Raw genomic sequence first — 23,748 nt, 5'->3', positions numbered from 1 at the left:
CAGTTGGCTCCAATAAAATTGGGAAGTGATCGCTTCAGTGTTGATCTGGTAAAACTTTTCAGTTAAATTCAAGAAAGGAATTAGAGGTACAGAGAGAGAGAGAGAGAGAGAGAGAGAGAGAGAGAGAGAGAGAGAGAGAGAGAGAGAGAGAGAGAGAGAGAGAGAGAGAGAGAGAGAGAGATTGAAGTAAAAGTAACGGTTTGACTGTGGAAATGGATCACGTCTCCAGATATTTAAATCTCCAATCCTGAATCATGGATAAAAGAAGCAATTAAAACACCATGAGGGTTGACAGCGTCATCATCTCACAAAGGATGGCGACCATTGAAGTCTCCCAGTAAAGGAAGAGGAGAAGGAAAATTATTTAAAAAGTTATCAAGTTCATTCCTCTCAATAGGAACACAGGGAGCCAGACACAGGATATACAATGTATGAAAACTATTTACAGAAACCTTAACAGCAGCAACTTGCAGCGACAAGTGAACCTGTAGGAATATATGTGCGAACAAAGATGGCAGTGCCGCCATGGCGCCCCTGACCAGGAATAGGAGTGGAGAAGAAAGCATGATACCCAAGAGGGCTAAAGTGAGTGGATTCTCCGAGCATTAGTTCTTACAAACAAATGTAAACAGGAGAAAATAGAAAGATCAACACCCGGAATTCCTCCCAGGAGGCACGCAAAGCACGACAATTCCACTGAAGGCTCTTGAATATTGCTACTTTGAGGGTTTTTTTTCAGGGAAGCTCCAGGGAAAGATCTTCCTTTACCAACCTTACTCTGGTGGTGAGGCTTATCAGGTCCTACGTTGCTTGTATGCGCAGAAACCTGAGACTGGGTAACTGGTGTGGGGATACCTACCAGCACACGAATCCCTGAAACTACTGAAAAAAAAAAAAAAAAGAGAGATGGAGGATTCCTGGAGAAGGGGGATTGGTATCGCTCCTGGAGAAGGACGTATTGGGAAGACATGCTAAATCATCCACATCAATATCGGATGTGGATGAATCACTTTGATGAATGACATCTGGCTTTGCGTCATATGATGCTCCCAAAGTAATCTTTCTATGGTGAACATCCGTTAAGTCTAAGGACTCAGCAGATCCCCAAGAACCTTTCTCGTGGACTGAGGAAGAATCTTGGGAGATCCGTTTGTATGTGGCTGCGGAGGCTTAAAATAAATAAAAACCTTGTGAGGTGTTCGTGGTTGAGAATCCATGGGGGCGTGGACTTCTGCAATATGAACATCTGTATGAGGAGTCTGTGATATAGCTGGTCTAGATACAGTGGAGAGCTTTGTTAAAGATGTACTGGATGGCTTGGCTGAAGATGCAGGACGGCTTATATGTGACAATTTCGAAAACAGAAAACTTGTTGCAGACAGTAACTGAAGGAGCGACATTCTCACAAGAACGGGAGGAAACAATTGATGGTTTAGAAACGCGAGAACGGTATTACCGTTCGGTTCTCGCGAAACGCGAGAACCGTATTACCTGTGGTAGAGGTGTAAGAACTAGAGTGGAGGGAGGAAGCGTATGTCTTTGTACCACCATCTTTCTGTCTAAAAAAAACAGATCCAGCCTGGTACCACCGAGACTAATAAATTGAGAATTAGCCAAATGAAGGATGTCCTGCTTAAGGCAGTACATCTTGCATTGTCGAGAACGTAGAGGTCTAGATACAGTGGAGGGTTTTGTTAAAGATGTACTGGATGGCTTGGCTGAAGATGCAGGACGGCGTATATGTGACATTTTCGAAAACAGAAAACTTGTTGCAGACAGTAACTGAAGGAGCGACATTCTCACAAGAACGGGAGGAAACAATTGATGGTTTAGAAACGTGAGGTGTTACAACCGTATTACCTGTGGTAGAGGTGTAAGAACTAGAGTGGAGGGAGGAAGCATATGTCTTTGCACCACCATCTTTCTGTCTAAAAAAACAGTTCCATCCTGGTAGCACAGAGACTACTAAATTGAGAATTAGCCAAATGAAGGATGTCCTGCTTAAGGCAGTACATCTTGCATTGTCGAGAACGTAGCGGTGAGCTTCCATGCAGATGAAGTAATAATGTTCCGATTCCCATTCAGAAGTAGGGTGTGAGTCAAAGGAAGACCACTGACGGCGATTTGTACATTTCTTCCTTCCGCTACCGGACTCATAACACCGGTAGCATTGTAAAGGTCGATCGATAAAAAGCCTTTACTGATAGAGAAAGAGGACCAAGCTCAACACGCTCAGGGGAAGAAAAACAAAAACACATAGAATATGAACATGATAATATTACCATTGTAACGTTATAAGAACATAACTGAAGGATGTCATCTGAGAATTCATGCAGGTCCTGGTTGTAAAATACGTCGTTTACAGTAACCGAATGTTCGGTGTGGCCGGATAGATTGAAAGATTCCCATCAGAAGGGCAAGGTTAATGGAGGAGCATCATCGCCTATGTTAAATCTTTAGCTCAGATAAAGACACCTTTACCATATTTATGTTAGTTGCAGGGAACACTCCAATCTCCCTTTCTAGATCCTTGGCAGCGTGATTAAAGTTACCTTAACCTTCACCATAATATACTATAAATCAGTAGGTGAGTGGCGAACTTTGGAACCACGTTCTTAAGCATCATCAAAGACATTAGGACAATAATCATTCTCGCTGGCAAGTACATTGCTCAGTAATTAATTTTTCTCTCTAAGACGCAAAGATTTTTCTGTCTCAAGAGAAACTCTGGCAGCAATAACATGTGTAAATGCCCCAATACATCGATTAGAGAGACAGGTAAAGGATGGCTTGAAAACTGAGTGAATAGCACGGTATGATATGGATTGGTAGACATTAATGATCATAAGAGTCTCAAGACAAGACTCAACAACTGACCCAAAGAGTCAACTTTGAAGGTTAAGGAGCAGTAGCAGGGAGGGTACGAGCTCCAGCCTGCACATCACCATTATAACCGTAGGGTGACGTCTCTAGGACTTGGTCGGCCGCCCCTCGAGGACCAGATAAACTTTTATCTTTTCACAAAAGGATATTATAAAAATGAAATGGCTCCAGTGGCTAAGGGAAATTGCCTATGGGAATTATTAGGGAGGCGAGCGCTGACCGCCGTGAACGGGGTACCCGATCCCCATGGTGGCCACTCATATTTAAAAAAGTGGCCACTCATGATTCGAAAGTTTCTCCACGACAGAGCTAAGACTATTCCCTTAAAGCATCCCATCTCAGACACACAACCATCCTGTGGCCAGAGGTGGCCCTTCTGGTGAGCGACATTGTTGGCCCATACTGGCATCCTAACTCCGGGAACTATTTAGTCTGGTCCCTCACTGGTGACCTTGCTAATATGGGTAACCCTCTCCCCTTAGGTATGGCAGAACAGGGTTGTTTGTTTGTTTGTTGGTCTCCATGGGAGACATGGGCTATGTGGAGCCTGTCAGTTGTATTGATTTACTTTATGGTTTTAGCGTGGAGATATATATGTAAGGGAAAAAGTGTGTTTGAGGTGAAATGTGTTGAGGCAAGGAGCGATACGTGTCTGATTCTCGTATCTGATTCAGCAGAGTTTCAAGACGCATAGGAGCCCAGAGGGAGAACAAGAGGTGACCTTCTTACAGGATAGATTTGGGTGGTGTTGTGGTGATTGAGCGATATCCAAGATCAGGTTGGTGAGTCTTTTGTGGTACCAAGAGCTCTTGTTCGCTGAAATCTTGTAGGTGAGTTGTGTCGCTGATGTAACGCCGAGGGGGATGGCATCGGAATGAGAGGCAGCCATTTTGTGGTTGGAGTTGTGGTGGTGTTTTGGCATTGTTGGTGTCTTTAGGGATGGTGCTGTGGTGTTATAGGTGATCTGTGGCGGTGGTGGTGGTGATGTCTTGTGAGGTTTGAGGAGGTGAAACACGGGAATAGTTGTTTGAGGACGCGGTGACAGCGTCTGGGGAAATTCCTGCAGCTGGGGAAAATATTCCAGCAGCCTGTGAAGGCTTAAAGGATTTAAGTATTTTGTGAAGTGATGGGAATGTCATATATTGATGTGTATAACCTTTAAGCAATAAGGGAGGTGATATAAGAGCTTGAGTAAAGGGGAACGTATTGTGATTGAGTCTGGAAATTAGTCTGTGTTGGTCTAGGGTAGAAATCTGTTCCTAATTTACTTTAATGTTTATTACCTCATTTTATTTGTAAGTTAACATTATTATAAATATATATTATATGCTATATATATCAATATATTATATAGATTAATTGTGTTTTCTACCATAACACTGATCTGGCATTGAAGTAATTTCTGGCGTGCTGTGCCAAGCTAAGGGTTTTGTGAGAGGCTTTAATAGCTGACGATTTTGGATAGGCCTGTAATAATCCAGACCTTTAAAACTTTCTAGGATCAGTGTACCGTCCACTTTCTTGGATCGTGACAGTGTTCCCCTGTCTTATCCCCGCCCACGAATGCTGCTCCTGCGGCTCCATTGTCTCCAAACGAAGTTGTTGGTAAAGTATAGACGGGTCTGAAGGTTAGAGGCGACAGCAATTTTTCAAGCGCTTCTTGACAGAGGAGGGAAGGGAGGAGCCCTTTTGGTCAGGTATGGCCAGATTTAGTGATGCTAACAGAAGGGTTCAATGGAGAGGGTGGTTGGAAGTCAAGGAGTGGTGGGTCTGGTCCACAGCAGACTCTGTCAGCTACGCCCAAATCGCGAAGAGTTGTCAGCAGCAGCATGCACATATTCGTCATCAGGGCTCTGAGCGGGAGGGCGCTGGAAGGCGTGTGGTGAGATGAGTGTCGGGCCAGCCAGCGGCAGACATACTGCATCATGGAGATAGTAGTCCTAGCAAAAATCTTGTTCTGTAATGACAGTAGGCGGCACTCCTTTCTCAGGGTGATTCAAGATATCCAGCGCGGTGCTCCAAGAATGGCACATAAGGCTTCATTTTGCAGATGCTCAATTCCTGGTAGACAGGGGGCACAATAGTCTACTAAGGAGTGTATGGCTGCAACATAGAGTTCCCTCTTCACAGAAGAGGAGGCTCCTGTTTGCGTTTGGGACTTGTAGCGGAGTACCCTGATCTTGGCATCTGCGCGTTCCTTGAAATAACTAACTTAAGCATTGAAGGAGAGTTTGGTGTCTAACGAAACCCCGGTGAATGGATGTGTGGATCAACGGCTCGTTCCCTGTCGAAAGGAAGGACCGTATCTTATTATTGTTGATCTTCAGGGCAAGTGAGGAGGACCTCTGGCCTAGGAGTTTAAGAGAGCGCAGGGCGGCGTTATGGTGATTTCACTTGGGTATGAAAAGGGCCAAGTCATCAGCGTACACTAGGAGTTGAACTCCTTCCTCGTTAGTCTTGGTGGTGAGTTCTTCCATCATGATATTCGAGAAGGAAAAGGCTCAGACAGCTGTCCTGCGGGGTGCCAAGATCGTGTGGAAATGGTGACAATACATAGCCCTCAAGGGAGACACAAATACTGCGGCCAGTAAGAAATCCTGACAATCATCGTAAGAGGCAACCTCAGAGATCTTTTTTGGTCAAGGCTTCCAGGATTGCAAGAGGGTTCGCAAGTTCGAATCGATCACTCACTCTATCCACCTGACGCCTGGATCCAGACCATCTTACACTCCCAGCTACAGGTTGCCACACAGCCGTCGTGTTCTGCTTGACGAAGCTGTGCGAGGTATGTTACTTCAGGATGTAGTGGAAACTGCCTGTTCACCTCATAACGCTCCCTTGTTACTCGTTCCAAAGAAACAAGGCGATTGGCGTGTCGTTGTCGACTTCAGGAAACTTAACACATCTACTATTCCTTATCGTTATCCAACGCCGAGGTTAGGTGATATTCAGTCTCTCGGTGATTCAAAGGTGGTATTTTCTACCCTAGACTTACATTCAGGATTCTTCCAAATTGAATTAAAGGAAACTTCTCGACCATATACTACTGGTTTCACTACATCCTCTGCCCAATTCAGATTTAAACGTATGGCTCAAGATCACGTAACTCGCCTGTAGCGTTTCAGAGATTGATGACTTCCTTCCTCCCAGGCCTGATCGGTAAAAGTGTGCTCTGCTATCTTGGTGACGTTATCATTGCATCAAAATCTTTACATAGCCATTTCCACACGCTCTCTCTCGTTCTGTCACTTAACAAATGCTCGTTTCTAAAACAGTAAGTCAAACTCTTTGGCAACAAAGTCGGCAGAAATGGAATTCACACTTTAAATGACGAGTTAAATGCTCTGAAAAATTTCCCTGTCCCTACTAATATCGATCAAATCATGCAATTTAACGGTCTTGCTGGATTTTATCGCCAGTTCACCAAAAAAATTCAGCCTTATCGCTTAACCTCTCACTCATTTGCTCAAGAAAAATATTGCATTCATTTGGTTGAAAAAGAACAAGATGCCTTTGATAATCTAAAAGCTGTCTTGTGTCAAGCACCAGTCCTTCCTTTTCTAAATTTCGAGAAAGATGTCATCTTATACACTGACGCTTCTGGCTTTGGAATCGGTGCTATTCTCATGCTGAAAGATTCACTTAGTAAACATCGCGTATTAGAGTATGCTAGCAGACTTTTCAACAAGGCAGAGCAAAATTATGACGTTACAAAGCGTGGAAGTCTCGCCGTGATTTCCGTGAACTTATCTTAGGCTATAAGATTCATGTCCACACTGATCATTATGCTGTCACAGAGACCTTCAAAGGCACCATCTTCACAGGTCAGTTTGCTCGCTGGCATTTCACCATTCAAGAATTTAACTCTACATTTTCATGTATTCCGGGTAAGGCAAACTCAGTGGTACACGCACTATCACGCAATGTTGCCGCTATCTCCGCCGTCACTTACAATCATGCCAATCACTTACCATGCCAAGTATGGATAAAATAAGGAAACATCAACATTCAGACGCCTTCTGTTTTAGTGTTGCTTATTACCTCGAATCTGGTGATGAGACAAATCTTCCTATGTTGCAAGTGAGTAGTGATACGTTTTTCATGCATGTATAAGTCCAGTGATGTCTCTACTGACGATTTTAGTGAGCGTTTATCTCAGCTCGTGATACCTCAGTCGCTAGTGAGTACCATACTTCACCACTTTCACGATTCAACCCATGCAAAACATCCAGGTCGAGAGAGAGATGCCTTCCACAAACAAAACGATCATATGTCAGGGATACTATGTGGCCAGACTATGCGCTCTGTTCTCAGAGTGGTTCAGACCGTCCCTCATTGGCTCCACGGCTTCCATACCCCATCGCTTCCGCTCCTTGGGATTCAGTCTCTGTTAATCTGCTCAAACTTCAACAGTTAACAATATCTTCTAGTTTGTGTGGATAGTTTCACTCGCTTCACTATTCTTGTTGCTCCCGAAGACAAAACTGCCACTTTTGGTCGCGCGATCACTGACAGCATAATTTGTCCTTATAACTCTCCTCATGTCATCTTATCTGACAATGGCGCTGAATTCAATAACTTTGTCTTACAGGAGATTTCATATCAAGATTTCATATCAAGAAATGTAACATCGTTTCTCAATCACCCAAACGCCAAAGTAGAGTGTTGTAATAAACGTATCCTTGACGTTCTGAGTTACATAATAGGAGCAAAGCAATCATGGGACGAATGGCTTCCTCAGATAGCCTGCTCTATCAACTCAGCAATCCACCCCACATTTCATGCTATTTGGTACCGCCAAGTGTCTTCCATATGTCGTCTCGGTGATTTTCATTTCACTCATAAGCTCATTCACGATCGCCTCACTGCATCGCAAGCTGAGATGCTGCGGAAACAACATCGTAGAACGACAGATTCTTCCATTGAAATCGGCGATATAGTCATCGCCAGAGTTCATGACCACATCTCTAAACTAGGTCCATTGTTCTTTTGGCCAACCCGTGTAATCAAATCTCTCCTTGGCAGAAGAAGTAAAAAATTTAGATCTCAAAACCTTAGGACAACAGATCGTCAATGTCGATCATTTGAAGCATGTGAATAAGGGATGCGATGATGAGCGTGCACACTAGATATCATTAACTTATGATTTGATAGATCCTTCAAGCGATTCGAGCTTAACCGCACACACACCTTCTTACATAATGAAACTTCGTTCCCATTCCAAGGTTTAATCATTCACTTTCAGTATATATATTATATATATATATATATATATATATATATATATATATATATATATATATATATATATATATATATATATATATATATATATATATATATATATATATATATATATATATATATATATATATATATATATATATATATATATATATGTTTTTTTTTTTTTTTTTTTTTTTTTTTATGTAAGGACACTGGTCAAGGGCAACAAAAATCAATAAAAAAATGCCCACTGAAATGCCAGTCCTTCAAAAGGGTCAAGGCAGTGGTCAAAAATTGGTGGATAAGTGTCTTGAAACCTCCCTCTTGAAGGAATTCAAGTCATAGGAAGGTGGAAATACAGAAGCAGGCAGAAAGTTCCAGAGTTTACCAGAGAAAGAGATGAATTATTGAGAATACTGGTTAACTCTTGCGTTAGAGAGGTGGACAGAATAGGGGTGAGAGAAAGAAGTCTTGTGCAGCGAGGCCGCGGAAGGAGGGGAGGCATGCAGTTAGCAAGATCAGAAGAGCAGTTAGAATGAAAATAGCGGTAGAAGACAGCTAGATATGCAACATTGCAGCGGTGAGAGAGAGGCTGAAGACAGTCAGTTAGAGGAGAGGAGTTGATGAGACGAAAAGCTTTTGATTCCACCCTGTCTAGAAGAGCAGTACAAAGTTAGCAACTGGTGGGTTGAGAAAAACTGGCGGAGACGTCTCAGAACACCTAACTTCATAGAAGCTGTTTTAGCTAGAGATGAGATGTGAAGTTTCCAGTTCAGATTATAAGTAAAGGACAGACCGAGGATGTTCAGTGTAGAAGAGGGGGACAGTTAAGTGTCATTGAAGAAGAGGGGATAGTTGTCTGGAAGGTTGTGTCGAGTTGATAGATGGAGGAATTGAGTTTTTGAGGCATTGAACAATACCAAGTTTGCACTGCCCCAATCAGAAATTTTAGAAAGATCAGAAGTCAGGCGTTCTGTGGCTTCCCTGCGTGCTATGTTTACCTCCTGAAGGGTTGGACGTCTATGAAAAGACGTGGAGAAGTGCAGGGTGGTATCATCAGCGTAGGAGTGAATAGGACAAGAAGTTTGGTTTAGAAGATCATTAATGAATAATAAGAAGAGAGTTGGTGACAGGGCAGAACCCTGAGGAACACCACTGTTAATAGATTTAGGAGAAAAACAGTGACCGTCTACCACAGCAGCAATAGAACGGTCAGAAAGGAAACTTGAGATGAAGTTACAGAGAGAAGGATAGAAACCGTAGGAAGGTAGTTTGGAAATCAAAGCTTTGTGCCAGACTCTATCAAAAGCTTTTGATATGTCCAAGGCAACAGCAAAAGTTTCACCAAAATCTCTAAAAGAGGATGACCAAGACTCAGTAAAGAAAGCCAGAAGATCACCAGTAGAGCGGCCTTGACGGAACCCATACTGGCGATCAGATAGAAGGTTGTGAAGTGATATATGTTTAAGAATCTTCCTGTTGAGGATAGACTCAAAAACTTTAGATTGGCAGGAAATTAAAGCAATAGGACGGTAGTTTGAGGGATTAGAACGGTCATCCTTTTTAGGAACAGGTTGAATGTAGGCAAACTTCCAGCAAGAAGGAAAGGTAGATGTTGACAGACAGAGCTGAAAGAGTTTGACTAGGCAAAGTGCAAGCACGGAGGCACAGTTTCGGAGAACAATAGGAGGGACCCCATCAGGTCCATAAGCCTTCCGAGGGTTTAGGCCAGCGAGGGCATGGAAAACATCATTGCGAAGAATTTTAATACGTGGCATGAAGTAGTCAGAGGGTGGAGGAGAAGGAGGAACAAGCCCAGAATCGTCCAAGGTAGAGTTTTTAGCAAAGGTTTGAGCAAAGAGTTTAGCTTTAGAAATAGATGTGATAACAGTGGTGCCATCTAGTTGAAGTAGAGGAGGGAAAGAAGAAGAAGCAAAGTTACTGGTGATATTTTTGGCTAGATGCCAGAAATCACGAGGGGAGTTAGATCTTGAAAGGTTTTGACATTTTCTGTTAATGAAGGAGTTTTTGGCTAGTTGGAGAACAGACTTGGCATGGTTCCGGGCAGAAATGTAAAGTGCATGAGATTCTGGTGATGGAAGGCTTAAGTACCTTTTGTAGGCCACCTCTCTATCATGTATAGCACGAGAACAAGCTGTGTTAAACCAAGGTTTAGAAGGTTTAGGATGAGAAAAAGAGTGAGGAATGTACGCCTCCATGCCAGACATTATCACCTCTGTTATGCGCTCAGCACACAAAGACGGGTCTCTGACACGGAAGCAGTAGTCATTCCAAGGAAAATCAGCAAAATACCTCCTCAGGTCCCCCCCAACTGGCAGAGGCAAAACGCCAGAAGCACCTTCGCTTACGGGGATCCTGAGGAGGGATTGGAGTGATAGGACAAGATAAAGATATGAGATTGTGATCGGAGGAGCCCAACGGAGAAGAAAGGGTGACAGCATAAGCAGAAGGATTAGAGGTCAGGAAAAGGTCAAGAATGTTGGGCGTATCTCCAAGACGGTCAGGAATGCGAGTAGGGTGTTGCACCAATTGCTCTAGGTCATGGAGGATAGGAAAGTTGTAGGCTAGTTCACCAGGATGGTCAGTGAAGGGAGAGGAAAGCCAAAGCTGGTGGTGAACATTGAAATCTCCAAGAATGGAGATCTCTGCAAAAGGGAAGAGGGTCAGAATGTGCTCCACTTTGGAAGTTAAGTAGTCAAAGAATTTCTTATAGTCAGAGGAGGTAGGAGAGAGGTATACAGCACAGATAAATTTGGTATGAGAGTGACTCTGTAGTCGTAGCCAGATGGTGGAAAACTCGGAAGATTCAAGAGCGTTCGCACGAGAGCAAGTTAAGTCATTGCGCACATAAACGCAGCATCCAGCTTTGGATCGAAAATGAGGATAGAGAAAGTAGGAGGAAACAGAAAAGGGGCTACTGTCAGTTGCCTCAGACACCTGAGTTTCAGTGAGGAAAAGAAGATGAGGTTTAGAAGAGGAGAGGTGGTGTTCTACAAATTGAAAATTAGATCTTAGACCGTGAATGTTGCAGAAGTTAATGAAGAAAAAGTTGAGGGGGGTGTCAAGACACTTAGGGTCGTCGGCAGAAAGGCAGTCCGACCTGGGAACATTTATGGTCCCCTCCCCAGATGGGGACTCCGAGGCTGGTGTAGGAGTCGCCATGATGATTTTAAAATTTTTGAGTGAAGAGTGTGTGTGTTATTAGGTGCTTGTAGTTTTGTGTGGAGGAATAGAGTTGTCTTTAGAGGGCAGGCTGTGACTGCCCCCTTGTGTTGTAAGACACAAAGGGAAACGTTCAGTGAGATCACAGTTCATACCACCCCCTGAACAGTGCTTTAGACCTCACTGGGAGTAATTATCGTTTCGGGAGGTGTCTACTGCCTATATATATATATATATATATATATATATATATATATATATATATATATATATATATATATATATATATATATATATATATATATATATATATATATATATATATATATATATATATATATATATATATATATATATATATATATATATATATATATATATATATATATATATATATATATATATATATATATATATATATATATATATATATATATATATATATATATATATATATATATATATATATATATATATATATATATACACACACACATGAGTTTCCTCACTGAAACTCAGGTATTTGAGGCAACTGACAGTAGCCACTTTTCTATTCCCTCCTATTTTCTCTATCCTCATTTCCAGTCCAAAGGTGGATGTTGCGTTTTTGTGCGCAACGACTTAACCTGCTCTCGTGCCCACGTGCTTGAATTTTCCACGTTTTACACCATCTGGCAACGACTACAGAGTCACTCTCAAACTAAACTTGTCTGTGCTGTATACCTCTCACCTAACTCCTCTGACTATTATAAATTCTTTGACTCCTTAATTTCCAAAGTGCACCACATTTTGACTCTCTTCCCTTTTGCAGATATCTCCATTCTTGGAGACTTCAATGTTCACCACCAGCTATGGCTTTCCTCTCCCTTCACTGACCATTCTAGTGAAATAGCCTTTAACTTTGCTATCCTCCACGACCTAGAGCAACACTCTACTTGTATTCTTGACCGTCTTGGAGATACTCCCAACATTTTCAACCTTTTCCTGATTTCTAATCCTTTTGCTTATGCTGTCACCCTCTCTTCTCTGTTGGCCTCCTCCGATCACAATCTCATATCTGTATCTTGTCGTATCGCTCCAATCCCTCCTCAGGATCCCCTAAATGAACGTGTCTCTGGCGTTTTGCTTCTGCTAGTTGGGGGGGACCTGAGGAGGTATTTTGTTGACTTCCCTTGGACTGACTCCTGCTTCCGTGTCAGAGACCCGTCTTTGTGTGCCGAGCGCATAACAGAGGTGTTAGTGTCTGGCATGGAAGCGTACATTCCTCACTTTTTCTCGACATAAACATTCTAAACATTGGTTTAACACAGCTTGTTTTCGTGCTATACTTGATAGAGAGGTGGCCCACAAAAAGTACTTAAGCCTTCCATCACCAGAATCTCGTGCACTTTATATTTCTGCCCGGAACGATGCCAAGTCTGTTCTTCAACTAGCCAAAAAACACCTTCATTAATAGAAAGTTTCAAAATCTTTCAAGATCTAACTCTCGTCATGACTTCTGGCATCTAGGTAAAACTATCTACAGTAACTTTCCTTCTTACTCTATCTCTCCTTTATTTCAACCAGATGGCACCACTGCTATCACATCTATCTCTAAGGCAGAACTCTTTGCTCAGACCTTTGCTAAAAACTCTACTTAGGACGATTCAGGGTTTGTTCCTCCCTCTCCTCTACCCTCTTACTACTTAATGCTACTTAAGACAATTCTTCGCAATGATGTTTTCTATGCCCTCGCTAGCCTAAACCCTCGGAAGGCTTATGGACCTGATGGGATCCCTCCTATTGTTCTCCGAAACTGTGCCTCCGTGGTTACATCTAGTCATACTCTTTCAACTCTGCCCTTCAACATCTACCTTTCCTTTTTGCTGGAATTTTGCCTATATTCAGCCTGTTCTTAAAAGAAAGGTGACCGTTCTAATCCCTCAGACTACCGTCCTAATGCTTTCATTTCCTGCCTATCTAAAGTTTTTGCATCTATCCTCAACAGGAAGATTCTTAAACGTCTATCACTTCACAAACTTCTATATGATCACCTGTTTTGGTTCCGTGAAGAACCCCTCTACTGGTGATCTTCTGGCTTTCCTTACTGAGTCTTAGTCATCCTCTTTTAGAGATTTTGAAACTTGTGAAACTTTTGCTGTTGCCTTGATTATATGAAAAGCTTTTGATAAAGTCTGGCACAAAGTTTTTGTTTCCTACGGCTTCTATCCTTCTCTCTGTAACTTCATCTCAGGTTTCCTTTCTGCCCATTCTTTTGCTGCTGTAGTAAATGGTCACTGTTCTTCTCCTAAATCTATTATCAGTGATGCTCCTCAGGGTTCTGTCCTGTCACCTACTCTCTTCTTATTCATCAATGACCTTCTAAACCAAACTTCTTGTCCTATCCACTCCTACGCTGATGATGCCACCCTACACTTTTTTACGTCTTTTCATAGACGTCAAACACTTCAGGAAGTAAACATTTCACCCAGGTAGCCAGATTTCTGATCTTTCTAAAATTTCTGATTCGGGCTGAGCAAACTTGGTAATGTTGAATGCCTCAAAAACTCAATTCCTCCATCTATCAACTCGACACAATCGACAACTAGCCTCTCTTCTTCAATGACACTCAATTATCTCCCTCTTCAACACTGAACATCCTCGGTCTGTCCTTTACTTATATTCTGAACTGGAAATGTCATATATTATCTCTAGCTAAAACATCTTCTATGAAGTTAGGCGTTCTGAGATGTCTAGTTTGTCCACCACCGGCCCCCCCAAGTTGCTAATTCTGTACAAAGGCCTTATCCGTCCATGTATGGAGTATGTTTTATATGCCTGAAGGGTTCCACTCATAGCGCTCTACTAGACAGGGTGGAATCAAAAGCTTTTCGTCTCATCAACTTTTCTAACTCTTTTCTAACTGACTGTCTTTAGCTTCTCTCTCATCGCCGCAGTGCTAACTGTATACCTCCCTTCCTCTCACGTCCTCGCTGCACAAGACTTTCTTCTTTCTCTCACCCCAATTTTGTCCACCACTTTAATGCAAGAGTTAACCAGTATTCTCAGTCATTCATCCCTTTCTCAGGTAAACTAACTGCCTACCAGATTCTGTATTTTCACCTTCCTATGAATTGAATTTCTTCAAGAGCGAGGTTTCAAGACACTTATCTTTCAATTTTTTATTACCGTTTAGGACTCTTTTATAGGGCTTACATGTCAGTTTTTTTTTTTCTATTGGATTTTTGTTGCCCTTGACCAGTGTCACCCCCTACATAAAAAAAAAAAAAAAAATATATATATATATATATATATATATATATATATATATATATATATATATATATATATATATATATATATATATATATATATATATATATATATATATATATATATATATATATATATATATATATATATATATATATATATATATATATATATATATATATATATATATATATATATATATATATATATTATCTTTACATGTATGTATATTCACCATATATCCATCCCACATGCATGTGTTCATATATTCATACCACGTGTGCCAGTGTCCAGCCTATTCTATTTTAACGTTTTTTTTCCTTCTCTACCTCTCAAGGGAATTTAACATCCACTTACAGTACTTAGGGAAAACACCTTTGTTTACTCTCAGTCCTTCTCGCTGGTCATTAGCTAAAATAACGAGATCTCTCATTGGCTGTTTCGCTTCATTTCATGGCATCTCATTGGCCATTTATTCTCCTTCAAAACCAAAACGAGATCCTCTTAGCTTAGATAAATACAGCTTGCATGGTAGCGAGCAGTCAGTCAAGTCCTGTCCGAGAGTCAGTCACGAGCAGTCAATCTTGGTCTCTCATTCAGTTCCGCTCAGTCACAGTCAGTCTTGAGTGACGCTGCTCAGTCATCATTTTCATATCACTTCAGAGAGAGAGAACAATCAAATGCTCCGTTATAATCTTGTCTCGAATCAAGTGTATACATTCTCTATCATTAAATCAAGAACTCTCATCGTACATGTCTTTCACTCGCACTATATCAACTTATACCCACGACCTCCAAGCTACCAGCTCACTACCGGTCCTACACACTACCAACACACCAAGCTCCTCATCTAATCCAGTAGTGGCAAGCGTCATCAACTTGGCAAGGACATCATCTAAACCCAGAACAGAAAGAAGGACAGGTAAAACATAATCTATAACAAGTGGTGATATCGTCTAATATCAAAACAGAGGTGTAATGCAGAATTCTGTTTCAAGAACAACTCCAAAGTGGTCACTGGTCAGGATGGGGATGTATGGACCAGGAGGGTGTCGGGAGGAGTCTGGCAGAGGCAAAGGCGAGGACATGTCTACTCACTAGTAGTCTAGTGTTACTCATACGGTCAGCCTCTATGATTGAATCTCGCTGGGTCCTGAATCTCCTGCAATTGAACTGACAGAACCTGGTTTTACGTTGGTAGTGCTGGTTGGCTGAAGAGCCAGAGCCAGGGCTTGTTGAGTGACTCAAGTTATGGTTTGGTCCGCAAATCCGCGAGTTTTGCTATCGCGGTTTCGAGTAGTGGCTTGTTGATCTTGGTTCCCGTGAACTCTGTGACGATCCGGGCTACTGACAGGGCCAGGTCTATGGTAAGTGTGTCTAGGATTTTCGAGTGACAAGGATGGGTCCCGGGGGGTAGGCTGGTTTGCGGTTAAGGAGGAAGTGGAGCAGATGAGGGAATGGTCGGTATGTAAGATTCGCTGGGCTTGGTCGACATCTAGCTCAGTGGTAGTGTCCTATGTTGGCACTCCAGAGCAGAAAAGTCCACGTCCTGGTTCGGTGGTGGAGTTGTTGTAGGCTGCTGATGCTGTTGACCCTATACAAGCGTTCCAGTTGGGAAGGATACCGTCGCCTTACTTTGATCCCGCACCCAGATCATCTGGCGTTGGCGGCCCTGGTTCACCCACTGGAGACGTGCAGGGTAATCTGGGTTCCAAGCATGGTGACCCTGACTGCAGTTTGGAAACCGGTGAGTTACTACCACCTTGACTTTGAACCGCAGTAGTCATCCTTCCGTGTCGTGACTCTGTCGTGCAGATTCCTCAAACTGGAGGTTTGAGTGCAGTTCGCCTTATGATGGCCGAATTTATGACACCGGAAACATCTGAGTGGTTCGGGAGTTTAGGGTTTGAGGTAGAAGAGTCCCCAGTTCTCTAAGTTAAGATGTGGAGGAAGAGGGCCGTGTTTCTTCCTTTGTGCGGGGCGTGACACAGTGGTTGGCTTCTTCCACGCAAGGTTGCCTCTTGAGAAGCACTACAGGCACCCAGACTGGATAGCCCATAACTGAGTTTCTGCTGAGTTTCTCTTCTTGGCTTGGCTTGACGATCTTCCAACGCGCATCTTGTTCCGCGGCCAGAGCTTCCAGGGTGCGAAAAGTGTCGTCGTTTCTCAGTACGAGTATGAAGCTGCCATCCCTCCCGATGACGTTCCTCATCACCAGATGGGAATATTCGATCTCGATGGCAGCAACTGCGTCGTACCTGGTCAGGAAGCCTTCTTATGCAGGAACCTAGAAGGCTGGGAATTCCTGCTGCAGCAGCGGGACACACGTTACTCCAACAGAAGGCCTGGGATGCCGGTTTGGAGTTGGGGGTTGTTCGGGGTGTTGTTCGTTTCCTGATTGATAGGTCTCCGTTTGGGGAGGTTTTTTCTTTCTGTTCTGGACGACGATGAAGCCGTCCTCGTCTTCATGTTCAGGTGTGGTTGGTGGAGCAAGAGCTTGAAGAGTTTGGATCACTGAGATTGAAGAGGTCGGTGAAGAAATCGTCGTCCTGAAGAGATTGGAGGTCGTCTGTGAAAGTCTACTGCATGCACAGGTGTCTTCGTAGCTGGTAGACATCACCCCAAGATGATGTCTTGGGATGTCGGCAGCAGGAGTTTTCTTCCGTCGGGGTTTCGTCACCGATGGCCGAGAGTTGTGAGGAGTGGAGCGAGGTATAGGGGGAACGACGTTTCCCGAACTGGTTGAGGCAAAGGTAGCAGCAGGTGGTTGGCGTGAGGGGCGTTTCTTGTTGCTACGCACGAGGATAAAACCGTCGTCAATAGCAGCAGCGGTAGCAGAGGTGCAGGCAACAGCCTTGGCAGGGAGGCGGTGAGAACCAGAGGCGGCGGAGGGAGAGACATGAGTGGTGGTCTTTTTCCGAAGAATGCTTTTACCTGACGGTGCCCCTTGCAGGTCTTTAATCTAGGCTTTGTGGCCGGAGCACTTTGACTCGATGAGATGGAATCAGAGCTGGAAGTGGAGGATCGTCGATGTCTTTTGGTAGCAAGAGACGCAGTCTTCATTCCCTGCACCAGAGGATCGGCAGAAGTGTCCTTTTCCCAAGGGTACTTATGTCCTAAGTCCCTAAACAGAAAGACTGTCCGTAGACAGAAACATGGCTAGCGACAGAGGCAAATCTAGCACTGTGCCAAAAAGTCCCTAACTTATACCGACAGGAGGGCTGAAACTGGCCTACTCTGTGGAGCGTCGCACAATTTCCGACGGTGTCCCTTGCAGGCCTTTAGTCTAGTCTATCAGAGACCCTATGGCCTAGTTTACCACACCAGTAAGGCGCCCCTCTTAGGGACCCCGTCCTGGAAAGGGTCTACAAGCCCAAACCTTCAGGGTTCACCAGAAGGGCGTAGCAGTGAACTAAAGGGCGAAAGCCCTTAAGTGAGTGGAAGGGAGACTTCATAAAATGTGTCACCGGTGCCAGGTAAGTATGCTTTCTACACTGAAGGGGAGGCGAGAGGCTTCTGTGAAAGGACACCCGGAAAATAAAGCTCAGGGGGATATGTCCTTTCTCTACGGCAGGTGGGAGCGGTGTGTGTGGTAGTGACGGGTGAGACCACGGGTAGTTACCCGGGTAGTAGAGTACAGAGCATTCGGGCGGGTATCCCGGACAAACCTTAGATTGTTGGGAATTTTTCACGGGTATTTTTTTTTTTTTATAATAGTATTATAACTAAAGCAAGCAGCCAGGACTAGAGTACGGATATACGTACCGATGTGCAATCATTAATGAAATATGGTGATAACGATGGAAATAACTATGATATAAGACAAGTAATTGGGTCTAGAGTACGAATATGTTTACCGGTGTGCGACCATTAATTAAATATGAAATATGGTAATAATGATAGAAATATTTCGTTCACGCTGTCAGGAAGTGGCCATTGTCCAATAAGAGAGAGAGTCAGCCCATCCAACTCAGTTGCTGTCCTTAGAGCTTACAGAGGTGGAGTCTGTGACACTCTTCACTGTGGTAATAAAACTGTTTAAAGTAACGAATAAATTTATCTTGCATAATAAACTATAATTCTTCCCTTACAAAATTTGAGTTTTGTCATATGTATTAATCCACTCACTTTTTATAAGGAACATACAGAGGTCAAACAGTTGTTTCATTAATCTCTATTTGGTGTTACATAATTGTCTTAAACTCTTCATAATGGCATCGAAAAGAGGAAGAAAAGTAGCAATATGGAATTGTTGTTTCCTTGATTGAGTATTTTTTCTTCTTTGTAATTCATTTATATGCATTTATGATGTAAGTGGATAAGGCAAACCATATGTGATTTCATAAAAAAAAAAAAGTGTTTCATTGAAAAAAAAAAATCCCATGTAATTTAAGTGGAAGAAAACATGAATAACCCTACGAAAATTTATCTTATTCCTGCTGTTAATATCTTTTACACTAAGATACTATTATGCACTATGCAGTATTGCCCACCCAATCACCCGTCCCTGCTTACAGAGTGACATACGCTCTAGGCAGTGTCCCGGGTAACCCCCTACCCGGGTAAGTCACTCGCTGATACTCACTCCAACATACCCTGTCGGTAATTGTCTCAACTTTGGTCCCGGGATCACTGCTTGCCGGCGGGTATGTGTTCCTAATGGATATCAAGTATATACACTGGTACCGTTCCCGGGTAACTCGGGTAGACCAGGCCGGTACCCGTACCCACGATTACTTGAAATCCCGTACTTTCCCGATTTCTAGTGTGCGGAGCAGCGGCCGGAAACCCCTTTAGCCTCATTTGCCAGGTCACAGAGACACGCAAGCCCCTTCACCACGACAAGGCGGTTACCACCTGAGGCAGGAGGTATCTCCGAGAAGGTCAGGAAAACGAGAAGGGTGCTGCACTTAAATATTATTCCATATCTTGACACCTAAGTGTTGAATGTCTGGACAGATGCTGGGATATGCATTGAAGTTTGTTTACTGTTTTGATAACTTGGCACTGGTTGGCTATTGCAATTTTTTTTAATATATATATATATATATATATATATATATATATATATATATATATATATATATATATATATATATATATATATATATATATATATATATATATATATATATATATATATATATATATATATATATATATATATATATATATATATATATATATATATATATATATATATATATATATATATATATATATATATATATATATATATATATATATATATATATATATATATATATATATATATATATATATATATATATATATATATATATATATGATCCATTTTTTTATGGAATGGTAAGATTTATAAGACGTGACAATTAAGGGAGATGTTTTGCTCACAGTATGTACTATTGGTCATTATCCTATTTATTTTTCCATTGAGACTTCTATTTTCTCTCATTCGTATTCTCTTCACATGCATAATATAGAAATTAACCAGTATTCTCAGTGTTGCATCCCTTTTACTGGTAAACTCTGAAACTCCCTCCCTCCCTCTTGTCTTCCTTTGACTTGAATTCTTTCAGGAGACAGAATTTATTTATTTTTTTTCATTATTTGGATATTCTTTTTATCTGTTCTCTTTAGGGACAAACAACTTTACTGGACCTCTTTTTTATATTGCACTTGGCTAGTCGCTCTTACATTGAAACAAAAAAGTAAATAACAAGTGACACGCTCTGTCTACATTAACTATAAGTCAGTAAGCTATTCACCAGTCCAGAAATTTCTGAAGATCTAAACTTGCTGTATTAATTATTCATGCTGGTTGAACTTAAGTTGTCGGCAAATAAAGTATTGTTTAGCGAATCTGATACGGTACCCCTGTATCGTCAGGGAAGATACTTAGAATTGATTTAGTGTACCCCATATGATTAATCTTCTCGGTATATCACCTAATATTATTATTAATATTTCTTTAATAATTGTTTATTATGATTATGGAATGTATACCTATATCATTTTATATTTAAGTTTGGGTTTGTATAAATTTCATCGCCGTAATAGTAATAATAAGAGGTGAGGTGAAAATTGTAAATTTACGTGGCAGTTGTCGCTGTCAGGTCGTCCTGGAGGATAGGTGAACTCATGGTTCTGTGTGGCAGTCCTTCTATCCTGCACTGAAACATTTTGTGCTCTGGATGGGACAGTATTATTGGTATATATATATATATATATATATATATATATATATATATATATATATATATATATATATATATATATATATATATATATATATATATATATATATATATATATATATATATATATATATATATGTTACGGCCATTTTGGAAAATTGGTCGTTTTACAAAATTGCCGGTCATTATGCAAAAAGACCAAATTCGTGGTCACATTGCAAAATGACCTAAATTTCTCAACATTTTGCAAAACGACCAAGATTTTGGTCAGTTTACAAAATAAACAGTATTTTTGTTGGTCCGTTTACAAAATCTCCATACAGTAAGCAGCCAGATGGAAAAAAAAGCGAGGGAATGATAAAACGTTACAGTTGCAGTACATAACCAATGAGTATGCTTAACTGTCCTTATTTTAGGTTCAGCTAATCATCTCACACACACACACACACACACACACACACACACACACACACACACACACACACACACACACACAAAGTTCGAACCACTTCTTTTTGAACACACACACACACACACACACACACACACACACACACACACACACACACTGTGAGCTGACTGTTGATACTGTGGTCAGTCAGGCACTGCTGAAAGCCAGGAGAAGACGACCAACGTAGTGTTACTCCCAGTACTTTGTGTGTATTTTATTATACTCTGGAAATCTGTACAATGGAAAATAGAAAAACTGATTTTTATTCAAAGCTGATAGCGGCTGAGGAGAAGAAGGCATCAAATACTTCGAGTTTGTTGTACAGAAATGAATGCGAACAAATTATGAATCGCTTGGATGAACTTAAACGTGTTAACATTAAAAAGACTCAGAAAGACTATCGTTTGTTACGAAAGTATGAAATCCTTGAAGTCACAGTTGAAGGTATCACCGTTAAGAAATTGCAGAAAAAGGGAACTAATCTTAGATTCGTATGCGCTGAAGATGTGTTCGATGTGATCGATGCTATTCATCGTGCACGTGGGCATGGAGGTAGAACTATTGTCTTTAGGGAAACAAGTGAAAAATATGCCAATGTTTCAAGATCCCAAATTGAGTTGTATTTACAGTTCTGTGAGGAGTGTCATCTGAAAAAAAGCACTGTACGCAAGTCTGTGACTGTGAAGCCAATTGTATCCAACAGTATGAACTCACGAGCTCAGGTTAGTAAACAAGCACTGGTTAAGCCCGTTGATAGTAATTTCATTATTGCCATGGCTTGTTGTCAGAGGGGAGTCTTTAATACCCTTGCTTTTGTTTACGATTGCAAATATATTATTATTATCTAGCAATATTACATAATCTTTTTTGATGTTCTGTCTATTTGTAGGTCGACTTGATCGATATGCAGAGCCAGCCAGATGGAAAACATCGTTTCATTCTGAACTACCAGGATCACTTGACGAAGATGGTGTGTCTTCGGGCTCTACAGACGAAAACTGCTGAAGAGGTTGCTTTCCACCTCGTTGATATATTCTGTGACAAAGGAGCCCCCCATATCCTGCAGTCTGACAATGGAAGAGAATTCTCAAATAAGGTAAAGAACAAATGATTTATGTAAATCTCTCTCTCTCTCTCTCTCTCTCTCTCTCTCTCTCTCTCTCTCTCTCTCTCTCTCTCTCTCTCTCTCTCTCTCTCTCTCTCTCTCTCTCTCTCTCTCTCTCTCTCTCTCTCTTTAAAACTCACAACATAGCAATATTGGAGTTAATGAATCACCCTGTATATGACAAAACCTGATATACGCTTTTCAATTTTCAGCTTGTCAAGGAAGTTCTGATGATGTGGCCAGAGTGCAAGATGGTTCATGGCAAACCACGACATTCCCAATCGCAGGGCTCGGTGGAACGTGCCAACAGGGATATTGAAGCCATTCTCGCATGTTGGATGAAGGACAACAACTCTACACAATGGTCACAGGGACTGCGCTTTGTCCAGTGGAAGAAAAATACCCGCTTTCACTCCGGAATTGGAAGGACACCATATGAGGCCATGTATGGACAGAAGGCTCGTCTTGGTGTTGACGCAAATTCTGTACCAGAGGAAGTCCTGGACGGTATGCAGACGGAGGAGCAGCTTGCAGAGGCACTAGGTGTTGTCAATGAGGTCACAGACACAGAGGAGGAAGAGACAGGTGTTGAAAAGCAAGAAGAAGCATCTGCTGTCATTAACTGCATCTCCTGTGGCAAAAGATATTTTGGTTTAAATGTGTGCAATGTGTGTGAGAACCCATGTCACTCTAATACTCCGTGTTCTATGAGGAATAACGATGCTGATGAGTCTGTGCTTTGTTCCATCTGCAGTCGGAGTCAGAGTATTCATACTGAACAAATGAAGTCCAACATAGAACAACAGAAACAAGCCCAAAAAATGATCGATAATTCTGTGAAGAGATTTCAACCAACCAAGGTAGGGGAAACTGTGATGGTTCCTGTTCCATTAGTTGACCGCGGACGTGCAGAGTTTCCTAATGTGAAGGCAGTTGTTTTTCAGGCATTGGACAATGGCACATATAAGCTTGGTACAAAACACGGCCTGCTTAAACAAGTGTACACTCGCAACCAATTTACTCCATGTCTAGAAAAATTCCTTTCTCTTGATGATGTTGTACAGGAGCGGGAAGTAAGTCTGCGGGAAGTAGCAATTGCAGAATCAATGGGACAAGGTCAGGGATTCGCTAAATGCTCTTGCACTAAGTCATGTATGACCAGACGCTGCAAGTGTTTAAAAAACTCTGTATTATGCAACAGCAGATGCAAATGCAGTGCCTCTTGCTCCAACAAGGTCGACACACAATAAAATTAGTTATGTTCACTACGTTTTATCATTCCCTCGCTTTTTTTTTTCATCTGCCTGCTTGCTGTATGGACATTTTGTAAACTGACCAACGATAATTTTGTAAACTGACCAAAATCTTGGTCGTTTTGCAAACTGACCAACGATAATTTTGTAAACTGACCAAAATCTTGGTCGTTTTGCAAAATGTTGAGAAATTTAGGTCATTTTGCAATGTGACCACGA

General features: G+C 41.7%; 1 protein-coding gene across 1 annotated transcript; it reads left to right on the top strand.

Moving 5' to 3' along the window:
• The first annotated feature begins 20,868 nt into the window (after positions 1–20,868).
• On the top strand, positions 20,869–23,541 carry LOC135106443 (KRAB-A domain-containing protein 2-like). Its single transcript, XM_064015453.1, has 3 exons — positions 20,869–21,893; positions 22,061–22,267; positions 22,489–23,541. The coding sequence occupies exons 1-3, from the start codon at positions 21,411–21,413 to the stop codon at positions 23,524–23,526; spliced, it is 1,728 nt and encodes a 575-aa protein (XP_063871523.1). The 5' UTR covers positions 20,869–21,410; the 3' UTR covers positions 23,527–23,541.
• Positions 23,542–23,748: the final 207 nt, after the last annotated feature.

This window comes from Scylla paramamosain, chromosome 13 (genome assembly GCF_035594125.1).
Source record: "Scylla paramamosain isolate STU-SP2022 chromosome 13, ASM3559412v1, whole genome shotgun sequence".
NCBI classification, from domain to species: domain Eukaryota; kingdom Metazoa; phylum Arthropoda; class Malacostraca; order Decapoda; family Portunidae; genus Scylla; species Scylla paramamosain.
Note: the sequence above shows the minus strand (reverse complement) of the source record. Positions and strands in the feature narration are given on the sequence as shown.